Below are 12,879 nucleotides of genomic sequence, written 5' to 3' on the forward strand. Positions count from 1 at the left end.
GTATGGATCACTTGAGTTGTTACCAACATCTGGTGAAAATTTCATGTCATTAGCACCTCTAGTAATATATTTACTGAGAAAAATGGTGACGTGTTCAATATTTATTTTACCTGCTGTAACATTGATGTTAAATCGTATCAATCCTAGCATTACGGGATATTTTGAATTTGTTTCTCTCTTATACTTCCAATACACTAATCCAGTTCCAGAAGTACAATAATGCACCAGATACAGTAAATTGTAGACACTCATGTCAGATAACAATTTGGTTGTATCTCATTGCACAACTTCAGAATCGATTAACGCATGCTAGCATTTGTGTAGCATCCATATGTCATTCCTTAAAGTCAGCGTCCTGCATGTGATGTCACATCTTCTTCTGCACATGCGTGTTGCTTCAGGCCCATAGACTGTTCACACTCAAGTCTGATTGAGGTTGCTTTTAAGTTGTAATACTGTATGAACAAACACACAAAATAAAATTGGACCTGAGAGAAAAAAAAATGGGGAACTGAGCATTAAGACCTGTGGTATGAACTTCTTGCATACTACGAAAAACATTCAGCAACACTGCACACTTGTCCTCCTTTTGAGCCCAGATTCAGCTGTGGAGCTGTGAGTGGAGAACAGCGTGTGTGATTATATCGTATAGAGCTGCTGAGGGGAGTGTGTCAAAGCGTGCATGCCACACAATGTGCCTGGAGAGATTGATGTTTTTGTCATCCACCTGCTTCAAAGCCGTAAAAAGCCGGCTGATGCAAATAGAGAAAACCCTAGCAAGGCAGGCTCACAAACAAAAGAGGGGGAACCTCACTGCTCCTCTTTGCACATCTGTTTTGAAGGAATATCTGAGGGTTTCTGTGGTGACGCACACTGGGCTCTAATGAACACTGAATCTGAGTCTTGTACCTGGAAGTGGGTAAGTGTTCTCTGAGGCGACAACTTCAATCTTTATCTATGCTTATTTCTTTGAACATATATCTATATGTATGATGCATCGGCACAGTGACAATGGGAGAAGGAAGCGACTGCGGCACTCTTGCCTCCCTCTTTCTTTCTCTCTGGTTCACCTTCTCATCCCGGAGAGCAAATCGGCAGCTCGGCTACTTTTTTTTCTCTCTTTCTTTTCTGTCGGCGATCCAATTGCAAAAAGGACACAAAACTGTAGCAAAGGAGAGCAGAAGGGGCAGTTGCGTACAGGGTGGTGAGCTCTCTTGTCGTCCTCGGTCTGCTTCTCTTCCCCGTCTCTTTGTGTGAGCGCTCTGTCCTCCGCCGCCTCCAGTGCCGGGCTCCGTCTGAGAGAGGAATGATCTATGGTGCTTTGTTTATCACTGGCCATGGTCACTTCTCTGGAACGCAATTGGCTGGAACCACACCGTGTGGGTCCTGCACCCTGCGTCTCCCCCCACTCCCTCCCTCTTCTTCTCCCTCCCTCTCTGAGACGGGGTGCCTTGTCCGACGTGGCTTTTTATCTCTCCCATTCTTTTATTTTTTTCTTCTTCTTCTTCTTCGTGTTGTGTTTTGCATGTATTTGAATGATAATGGCACATATTGTTCCGTGGACTGCTGACTGATTGAGAGGCTTGACAGCAAAATGGTTCGATGGCATTCAGGAATTTGTGCATGCGCGGTTGCAGATTATTATGTAGATTCTTTATTTAGCTTTTATGAATTCTGTTTTTAGTCTGGTCTTCTTTTAAGGTTTTATCTTTAAAATAATTTCATGTGATTTCTAAGCATAGCTGGAAGGGTTCGCTGCTTTATAGACTTAGATTTCCACAAGTCAGAAGTGTTTTTATAAAAAAAAAATAAAACAATAATAATTTAAATAACTGCCACATCATTGAATTTTTTTCTATTAGCCACAGAATACCCCCTCCCCACTTCCCAGAAAAGAAAAAAAATCTTTAAAGATTTTAAGATTTAATTAAATTCACATTTTGAGTTAATCTGGGTACATTAAAGCTGCTCTCATTGACTCTGCAGGATTTTTTTTGCGTATATGATGTGCCTTGGTACAGATGAACAAAGCAGACATAAACCATTTTTTTCCTTCCGAGGATCTTTTAGGAGTGTGTTTACACGTGTGTGTGTGTGTGTGTGTGTGTGTGTGTGGTGTGTGAAGTCTAAACTCGGGATTACAGGCNGTGTGTGTGTGTGTGTGTGTGTGTGTGTGTGTGTGTGTGTCTGTGTGTGTGTTCCAATAAGTGTGAGCGTGGTGTGTGAAGTCTAAACTCGGGATTACAGGCCTTGCACCCGCTGAACGACACAAGCTGATGGGATTACAGGAGACGGGTTCCTGTCCTGCCCCCAACCCCTCCCCCCACTTCACAGGATTTGGAGTAAGCATCTATTATTTTAATCAAGTGTAAAAGAAAAAAAAATAAGTAGATTTTTAAAAACCTTAATTGCAAAATGTCACTATATATATTTTTTCTTTTAAAAAGGGAGAAAAGAATAATACCACCTTTTTTTCTTGAACAGGAATAAAAACCAGATTTTCAATTTCTGTGTATTTGATAGACACATTTTAGCAACAATTAAACTCAGCTGTATTTACGCTTACTTGTGCGCTTTAGTTGTTTAGTGATTTGAAATGCAAACATTTTGAACACACTAGATAAAAACAACACCCGGTTACTTTATTATTCAATTTTTATATAATTTTTTATTGTTTATGCTATTTGGTTAGACAAAAATTTGAACCTTTTAAAACCAAGTGAAAATACTGATGAGATTTTACTTTTAAATAACAACTCTATGTAATAATTTTTTTAGTATGGTTTCTTGTAGAATTAAATAAGAATCTCAGGCTGATTTGTACGTATTTCTTCAACTTGGTGTAAAACCGAAGTCGCAAAATATGTTCCAGTTAGTTTGTTGTTTCAAACCTTTCCTGTAACACCTGAATGTACTCTCAGTGAATCACTTTATTTATTGATAACATCCAGATCATTTTATGATCTAAACTAGAAAGTGTGTGTGCAGGGGGGAGAATTCAAAGACGCAGATGCAAACCCAAGTCCACTCGAGCTGATTAGTGTGTGAAGTGTGCTTGTTAGGCGTACGGTGAAGTGCTGCTTGTTATACTGTATATCCACCCCTCACGTTTGATTGTGGCTGGCACTTCACACACCGACGGCTGTGTGTGAAAACACCGATCGGTTGTGATCTGTCTTGTGACTAATGGAAATATCAGTGGCTCCAGTTTGAATGAAAATTTGGAAAAGAAAAAAAAAACATACAAAAAAAAAAAAAAACGAGCTACAGTACGTCTTTATGTTGAAAATGAATCCCACCTAATATTAAAATCATTCCATGTGTGATGAATACAGCTCTTTTTTTTTCTTTTCGCTTGTATTTGGCAAAGCTTTAGTGCAGCAGAATATGTTATTCCATATGCTGCCTTATTGGCCACGCTCCTTTGTAATGCATGCATTTTAACAAGAATTCCTCAGTGATTGTGTGATTGGATCAAATGCTGGTTCGAAAAAAACACAATGTGGAAAAAAAAATATGGGGGAGGGTGAAATAGCCTGCTGCGATTCTCCATCTGGCCCACGCAGCATCGGAATGGACCAGCCTCCTCCTTCATTTAGCCGGATCAGAACGAAGCTTCACTTTTACGGGATCAATTCGTTTTTTTTAAATTTTTTTATTGAAGTCTCGGTCTCAGTAGCTCAGGATAATACGTTCCACATTGATCCCCCACCCCACCGACCCCTCTGCCCAAAAAAAAGCTTTTATTGCCATCCCTGTCCAAGTGAGCCTTCTGTTTTAAAAGTGGTGTTGAGGAAAAGTGTAAAGATTTTACAAAGTGACCGGAGGACAAATCACCTCATAAACTGGAGTATTCACATTTCAGTGGGAAGAAAAGACGGGGGAGAAGAAGGAGCCGGAGTAGCCAGCAGGCGTTTTGAATATCATTACCGGCTTTGCACTGAAAACTAAAATCAGAAGCACTAGAACCGTAATCGGTAATTAAAACTGTCTTAGAGCGCCGAGGCTCATCTACCTGATCGGGAAACGAAAGTGTTTCTTTCCTGAACGTATGCACACACGATTGATGTTCGACATAAAGCTCGTCTTTGACAGTGCGTGCGTGAAAGTGATTTTAAGTCCACCGATGGAGTGGGAGCGGCGCCTGTTAAAATAAAAGCACATGCATCAGCTCTGTTCAGACTTGATCAATCAGTCGTGATTGAAAACGAACACGTCTCCATCATGTTCCCGCCGAACGCGTCTTGATTTTGTGGCCCGATCGGGAGCCATGTATTAAAATCAAAGCCCTGAAGCATGCGTGCCGGCCCCTTATTGAACAAATTTGCACCGGTGAAGCCAGCAGTTGAGGCCATTAACGATCTGGACCCACTGGGGTCTGCTGCTCTGCACCCACAGGCTATCTGCTCCATCCTCAATCGATGGCTTTTTATTAAAATTGTTTGCGAGGCGACACAGATCCATATTGTTTTGCCTCAGACTGGGCGGCCATGTGAAATATGTTGCACGGATTTATATAATTTTTTTTCCTCCCCCAGATGAGAGCAGAAAATGATTGGTGGATATGCATGAAGAGAAAAAAAAAAAAACAGCAGTGGTGCTTCGGCATTATTGGTATATCTATTTCAGCATTGATTTTCATAAGAGATGCATTTGTGATTATCTTATTTTCTCTTCCCTCAACAGGCTTGAATTACATATCATATTATCCCTGGTATTAAGGCAAAATTAATAACACAAGTAATTATTATACTTATGTGTAATGATATGCTGCGAGGGGCCTATTGATTCAGTGGAGATGCATGGAGGGGAGATGGCTCCAAGCTTTGCCTGACGACAGGCTCTGCCAGCGGAGCTTCGTCCTGCGTGAGGAGGGGAAACAAGAACCAGGAGGAGGTGCGGGAGACGATTCACCTCCACTTCATATGTTAAATCCAATCTGTGGCACGACTCGGTCCAAGGTGTTAACAGCGCTCAGAACGAAGTCCTGAAATATTTGCTTTTTTCTTTCGGAGTCTCGGAGTCCTGCTGACGAAAAAAAAGCAAAAACTCACTAAATGTGTTTCTCATTAAAAACACAAATCAGAACCGATGTGGCTTTCCGTACTTGTCACGTTGTCGGAACAGCAACTCTAGATGTTTCTTTGAATTTCCCTTCAGGAGCAAAGCACAGATGTTTTACTACATTTCAGATTTACTTGATTAGAGCACTTTAAGGTCTCGTCTCGGATTTTCCTCCTCAAGCTTTAGTCCGGATGCCTGATCGTTGTTTTTTATTTCATCGTATTTGTTTGGAGCGTTTCACTCGTACCTCAGCGTGGCGACAGTTCATGTTTATTCTTTACAGTTCTTTATTAACTTTGATCGGAGATTGAATTTGACTGGATTATAAAAGTAAATTATCTTGAAGCTGTTAGTTATTAACTCTTGTCATTGCTTTAAGTCTGACAGATGAATTGTAAAATAAGGGCAAAAACACAAAACTAGTTCTGATCAAAAAATTTTACTCACACTTCTGAAGGTAAAATTATGATGGTTACATTTTCTTTGTCATCCGGACTAAAAAAAATGTTCCATTTGTCCCCGGAGTTTGTTATTATTTCACTGTTTTGATATTTAATTGACTTTAAAAGCACAAATGTTCTAAATATTCAGAGTTGTTTCTTGTATTGGACCTTTCTGTCGTTAATTTTTCACTTCTGTCACTGAAAAACACCTCCAAACCCAGGCTGTGAGGCGAAGGTGGCTGCAGTTTTAAATTCTCACCAAAAGAGGGCAACATGTCGTTAGAATTGTCCCCCTCCCACCATCGCTGCCTCCTTCCACCGTCCAGTGTCAGGCCAGTGAACAGGGAAGGTGTGGGGTGGAATGTGTTTGTGTTGTTGTTGTTGTTGGGCTTTAAATGTGTAAGTAACAATACGTTTACATTTACGCCTGAAACGTCTTTCCCGGTGCCGTCACTCAGCCATTCAAAAGCTCTCCTCCTCTCCTGGCAACAAAGACGCCTGTCTCGTCACACGGCGCCAGGTAGAGGCGGCGGACTGGATGAAGTTCTTCACAGTCGAGGTGTCATCACAGAGGACCTCGCCTCGGTGCGGCGGCGAGCTTCAAAAGACTAAAAAAAAGTAGGGGGTGAAATTAAATATGCCACTCTCCCTTCTTTTCACTGGTGGTCCTCCATCCAGACCCTCCTCAAACCTGGGTTTGGGGCCCTAAGATGACAGCGTCCGGCATGAGTGCTTAGGTTTTTATATTTCTGAACAGTTTGGTTCTTTTTTTTTTAATCATTTGATGAGAAACACGTCGGTTTAGATCACATTCCAACACTTTTTTTTTACCTTCCCCTTATTTTTGGGGGGTTGGGGGGCTGTAAAAATCCCTCAGCTCATTTGTTCTCTGATGTGACAGCATTCATGAGAAGATGACAGATGTCGTATAGAAGAACAGCCCCCGCCCCCCCAGTAGCCACTCGAACTCATCCTCTCCCCTCAAACAAGTTTGGGAGTCAGCCACAGCTGCATTCCCAGCCCCCCCCTCCCGTAAGCCTGTCCTCCAGCGTGCCCCACCCCCCGCACCCCCTCTTGCGAAGAGAGCGATAGGCCTCTTTGGCACGGCGCTGCCTCTTTGTTCACTGCCAGGTTGACGGCAGGAGGAGGGCAGGGTCAGCTGTAATCCACTTTGTGGCCAGCAGAGGATGCTGAGTCCTGCGTGGCAGCAGGGGCAGAAGGCATGGGGGGGGGGGTCTCTTTCCCCTCTGATTAAAACCAGCTGCTAAATCCAACGCCGGCGTTCGTTAGCAGCCGCTAATCGGAGCAGGGTCGTATTACTCCAACCATAATTGGTTTTACATGCAGTCACACTGTTGTTGCAACAACTCTGATACACCCCGGTGTAAAACATCCAGGGAAATTCAATTATGTCCAACATGATGCACAAACTTGGATGCAAAACAAATCAACATTAAAGACTGGGGCAAAAAAAAAATCACAACATTGAAACATCTGTTTAGATCATTTTAGATGCTAAAATTTAAAAAATGGCCAATTAGACAGGAGCGCCAACAAAGAGTCTGGGATGGGGGGCAATGTCCACCCCTAGAAATCTGCTGGGCCTCCCTATCGACCCCCACCTGGCCACACGGATTGAGCTTTCTGAGCTTTTGTTTGGTGCTATTTTACAACTTCCCCTATTTGGGTTAAATAAAAACCTCAAAAATGTAAAATGATGATTTTGGCTAATAAGTTTTTATAAAACAATAAATAAATATATTTAATTAAAATAATGAGAACAAGAGGAGTCTACGTCGAAAATAAAGTCAGATACAAAAAGGCAATGTCCTTACATCAGGATGTAAAGTAAGAGGTACAGTGTATTATTTTAAGAGAGGAGAACAAGCTTTGAACAGCTGAGTGACAGTGCTGCTCTTCAGTAATATCAGCTGTAAAATAGTAAAAACAAAGTAGACCTACATAAGAGGGTAATTTAAAAAAATATCACACCTCAGTATTTTTACACAGAGCTAAATATGAAAATATCACAATAAAATTGCTGGTTTCTGTTATGGTTTTTGGGGTTTAAAATAACAGTGACAGTAACAAACAATGGGCCTCATGCAAGAACATGTTCGTATTCTTATCCTAAATTTCTCTTACTTTTGTTCGTACAAAGGGTTCGTACGAACATGTCACGTCAGATTCAACAAACTCTTCTATCTTCAGGAAAAGTGTGTAAATGAGCTGCGTAAATTCCACCTGTTCGTATCCAGCTGCTCGTGCACGCGAGAGGAGATTAGCATAATTACCACCCCAAAAACACCATATAAGGCTATGTTTCCTGCCTCAGATATCAGGAAGTGTCCATTCATGAAAATGACAGCGAAAATTAAAAAGAAAAACTTTACGAGTTCAGAGATTGAAGTCCGTCTGTCAGAGATCCAGAAAAGAAAATCTGTCATTTTTAGCAGGTCAGCTGTGAAATAAAATGAGCTGCTAAAAGTATAAACAACTGTGTTAAATCATTTTCATTTGTTCAGAAGCCGCAGCGCTGCGCACCGTGCACCCCCACGCGGTGTCAAGTGGTCTCAGTTGCGGTTCTGAAATAAGCATTTTAAAATGTTTTCAAAATAAGTCTGGCGCTTTGGAGAAAACCCAGGACTCGCTGGATGGATTATGTATCCCCTCTGGCCTGGGAACGTCTCGGAGTCCCCCAGGACGAGCTGGAAGGTGTCGCTGGGGAGAGCGGGGTCTCTGCTGCCCCCGCACCCAATAGCGGATAAGCCGCCGGACGGACAATTTATATTGTTAGTCTAAATTATTACATTTAAAATTATAACTCTAATTCAAGCAGAATAGCCTATTGTCAACATAATTATGGAGTGTGATTTATTTTCAACTCAAAATATCGTCAAACTAACGAAATATAAAGTTATTAATGAAGAAAATCCGTCTGGATAACAGCAGACTGACTGCTCGTAAAATATACGACAGGTCTGGACCACTCGTGAATTTTGTTCATATCTGAAAAAAATCTTAGAATACGAAAACATTGGTGAATGCCACAAATTCTCCTAAATCACTCGTACTCACAACTTAAGCACAAATCTGTGCGTACGAACGGTTCTTGCATGAGGCCCAATGAGAGTGATTTGTTCAACCAGACTGAAACTTTCACCCCCCAAATATTCAAGTGTTGAAGGATCTATAGAGGGCTTCAGATCTGAATGTGGATACAGAAAACACGTCTACACGTCACCTGTACTGTTTCTGTGTTACTTAAAAATGCTGCACATGCTCATTAGTGTCCAGGTTTCTTCTCTTTTTTTAGTTTTCAATCATCTCAGCTACAACATGTAGATCTAGCCTTGAAAAAACGTACAATTGTGCAAATCCAAAACTCAATGTGCTGATACGTTCAAATTCAAACACATCAAGTCACAGATAAATATTTACACAGATAACTGAGAAATGAAGAAGTAAAGACAAATGTTCTGTATAAATGTCTTAATGTGAGTTGTGCTGTAATCAATATTGATTAAGAGAACACAAGAAAATATTTATGAAAAACCAATATTTAAATGTAATCTTTTCATACTTTATTGCATCAGTCTACTCTACATTGCATTTTTTGCTAAACTGAGATTAACAGAAATTATATGCTGTAAGTAAAAGAAAAAACGAAACCTAAAATTCAGATTTTTAATCTCACATGTACAGTGGGTTGCATCTAGACCTAGAAGCTGAAGTTGGGACTGGACCTGGTTCTCCGTAGACTGGTTCTAGAACAAGTTTAGGTCCTTCCATGTCCCTGTAAATGAATGGAGCATTACCCTTGGTAAAGGAAAAAAAATACAATTCTCAAATTTTTTTCTGCTTTTGTTGATTCACATACTTCTTACCTGCTGCTATGTGTTATTCATTTTTCTGGGTATCTCTGTAATCTCTTCTTTTACGCTTAAAGGAAAGATAATGTAACACCATGATTGTGTAGGGGAAGTGGGCGGGCCGTAAAGCGCCACACAGTGGGCAGACTCTGGTTCCAAAACGACAGCATGGCAGCTGGAGAAGGTGGGGACTTTTGGTCTAAACCATATTTACCACAGTTTATGACCTCATGCTTCAGCCAACACCACATCAAGGCCCACTGTACATCACCGGAGTCCTGATAATCAATATTTAATCAATAATTAGCAGCTTTAGCCTTCGAGGAAAAGGCCAAACTAAATAACTAAAGTGAGAGATGATTGTCAAATTTATCTGTACCCTTTAGCTCTGTCTCATACTCATTTATTTGTATTTAGGTTTAAGACATTCTAACCCTAACCCTAACCCTTACAATGAACCTAAAAGGATTTTGAGAACCTTTCGTCACCATAAGCACTGTTGGGTCTAACTAAATAGTTGATTTTATCAAAACAGATAAAAAACAAGTACACACACTCTCATTTCTAAACCTAAACACACGACACAGATGAACTTGTGCACTTTGCACAACAAACTTGTTAAAAAAAGCAACCAACTTGTTCTCTTTTCCCCTTTTTGACATTTTACACAACCCCGTGTTTTACATGTATTCAGACTTGCTGAAATCTTCATTTTGCTTTCCCAACAAACACTACACAACGTGTGCGTTTGTGTGTACGCGTCTGAATATTTATCATTATTGTCTTTTAATCCATCTTGCCAGGTTTTTGTAGAACATTTAGCTAATTGATTATCACATGCCGTGGCCTTATCAGCAAAACCGTTATTTTGTAAATGAATATTCAGCAGAGATTTCTCCCCCCCCTCTCTCTCTCTCTCTCTCGCTGCCTTTGTGCCGCGTTATTTGTGGACAAAAATATGCAAACGCCGACGAAGGCGGCTCGCTTTCTCTGCTTCGACCGCTTAATTACATTTTGTGCTCGCACCTATACAAGAGACACGGCAAAGTATTTATAGCGGAGGAGAATGAATTCGCACACTCCTCCGGCTTCAGTCTCATGCCAGGCATCTGCTTAAAGGAGCGGTTCTTTCACCGGGATCTGGGTTCTGTAACTACCCCCCCACCCCCTCCCCCCCTTTTCCTATTTACACACATCTTCCTACAGGAGGAAAAGAGAGATGTAGCTGGGGGGAAATCAGAAGGAAAAGACAGAAAGAAGCTTAATTGCTCCTATCTCCTTAACACCCATCTCCTCATCCCATCCCCATCTAAAAATCCTCTGCCTGGCTCATCTGCTGCGATCAATCTGACTTGTTTACATTTATGCCCTATCGCCATTTTTTTTTTTTACTGTGAGGACAGGATGTGAGGGTGTGTGATTGGGGGGTTATCCCTTGTCATCACTTATGTAAATGGTTCTTGAAGTTTGCACCGTGTTCCTGTGGTTGGTAAAACACCGTGCACTCAGTAAAAAAAAAAGAGAGAAGAAGACAAACCGGGAGAATCTCGCTGCGCCCAGTTAGTGTGCAGCAGCTAATCGCGCCTGGCAGAACATGCTCTGCTTTAATTTTACCATAATGACGACGAGAGGGGCGAAATGATACTTTAAAGAGCAGAGGACAGAGGAGGCACAAAAAAAAATAAAAGAGAGAGAGAGAGGGAGGAAGTGAGTGGAGAGAAGAAGAAGGGAGAGATAGTGAAGCAGCGAAGGTGATTAGTTGTACTGGCGGATCTTGGCGGTGGAGGAGGTTGGAACACTAATCCTTGCTTTGGTTGGAGACATTTTCTCGCAGTGGGTCCCTTCTTTCCGCCCCCTCTCAATTTTAAGCCCCGTGTCAAGCTCAAGCCCTTCTTTTCCAGCGCTCACTTGCTCTCATTTCCTCTGCCTTCTGGCAAGCCCTGCTATTTATAAGAAAGAGAGAGAGAGAGAGAGGGGAGATAAAAAATCATTTTTTCTTCTCCTCTCCCTCTCCGTCTCTCCTTTAATTCTTCCCCGGCGTGTTTGATTTTCTGCCCTGCTTAGAGAAGGTGCCCAGATGAGTGGCAGCCGGCCAGGGCTGGTCTCCGCTCCGCTCACCCCCCCCACCCCCCCAACCCATCCTCCTCACATGTGGCTCTTAGCTGTAAACCGCGCAAACAGAAAAATTTGCATTGGGAAACAGTAGCGGGGCTTACGCAAGTTGGACATCGATGAGTTGGCTCGCCGCCCGGATGATAAGACAAAGATTTTACCGTACGGCACAATTTATTCAGGACGTCATTTGATCGTTTTGGCTGATTTTTAAATTTGATAGATCTTTACTGCAATCTTCTAAAGTCTTGATCTGTTCTGCTCGGAGGGAGGGAAACATGTATTTAGCACACCGCTTGTGCTCCTTGAAGCTTTTTCTATTTTCTGCGTGTTGAATAATGCTAATCAGGACAGCGCATTGTAGGTTCGGGCTGCTGTAAAGAAAACTGCACTTTTCACATTTCCGTTGGTGCCAAACACTTTGGGGCCTGTCAGTGCTTGAGGCCGGATATTATCCAAACTGCCATTGATTTGTTTGTCCTTTGGCGTTTTTCCACAGTTTGGGAAATGAATCATGGGTTTTTTTTAATGCTGTTCGTCTTGGCATCATCTGTTTAATCCATACAATCCTGGTTTTCCATAAATAACAGGGCAGAACTTGGCTTAAACCGACTTGTAACGCTGAGCGCTTTTGTTCTCCCAAGGATGACAGCCGCTCGAGGTGCTTCACACACACACACACACACATGGACACACACACGCACGCACACTTCAACACACACGCACACATATCCTTAACCACTCTTTCAGAGGTAGATTAAATTTAGCACTTTTGTTCTGAAAAGACACATGTCCATGTCTGCAAGGCTTCAAGTTCAACTTTTATCATGAGTGCACAGCAATAATTGAATTTCACGTGTTTCAAACGTAGAAGTTACCCAGCTTTTATAACAGTTTCAGTTGTTAGAGCTGTCGCCTCACAGTGAGAAGGTTGCAGGTTTGCCTCCAAGCTTTTTTATTTATTTTTGTGAGGAGTTTGCAGGTTCTCCCCATCTAAGTTTGTGTGTGTGTGTGTTTTTTCTTCTGGATACTTAGGTTTCCTTCCACAGACAAAAAACAGGCATGTTTGTATAATTGGTAGTTCTAAATTGTCCCAAGCTGTGAATGGTTGTCTCGTTTAGGCTACAGCAGGTCTTAATGTTCAATTCCGATTTTTTGCTCAAATCCCATGTTTTTGCCTGGATGTTCATTCATATTACAGTGGGTAAAATAGGTATTGAACACGTCAACATTTTTCTCAGTAAATATATTACTAGAGGTTCTAATGACATGAAATTTTCACCAGATATTGGTAACAACCCAAGTGATCCATACATACAAAGAAATCAAACCATAAATGTCCAGAAATGAAGTTATTTGTAATAATGTGGAATGGCACAGGGAAAAAG

At 41.6% G+C, this 12,879-nt stretch overlaps 1 protein-coding gene and 1 long non-coding RNA gene across 4 annotated transcripts in view; one reads left to right on the forward strand and one right to left on the reverse strand.

The window, feature by feature from the left end:
- Window positions 1-1,354, reverse strand: part of fancl (FA complementation group L) — a 52,416-nt gene extending 51,062 nt beyond the window's left edge. For both annotated transcript variants that reach the window (XM_014021493.1, XM_014021495.1), the window contains exon 1: window positions 1,199-1,354. In XM_014021493.1, coding sequence (XP_013876947.1) covers window positions 1,199-1,339 — 141 coding nt within the window. In that variant the 5' untranslated portion in view covers window positions 1,340-1,354. The remainder of the gene's footprint in view (window positions 1-1,198) is intronic.
- The window catches only part of LOC106526809 (uncharacterized), a 240,464-nt gene continuing 228,215 nt past the window's right edge, over window positions 631-12,879 (forward strand). Inside the window, exons 1-2 of one of the 2 annotated variants that reach the window (XR_001311305.1) lie at window positions 631-919; window positions 2,209-2,342. This is a non-coding gene — a long non-coding RNA (uncharacterized LOC106526809). The remainder of the gene's footprint in view (window positions 920-2,208; window positions 2,343-12,879) is intronic. The other variant, XR_001311306.1, reaches the window with a different exon arrangement.

Source organism: Austrofundulus limnaeus, unplaced genomic scaffold, assembly GCF_001266775.1.
Source record: "Austrofundulus limnaeus strain Quisiro unplaced genomic scaffold, Austrofundulus_limnaeus-1.0 Scaffold295, whole genome shotgun sequence".
Lineage (NCBI taxonomy): Eukaryota > Metazoa > Chordata > Actinopteri > Cyprinodontiformes > Rivulidae > Austrofundulus > Austrofundulus limnaeus.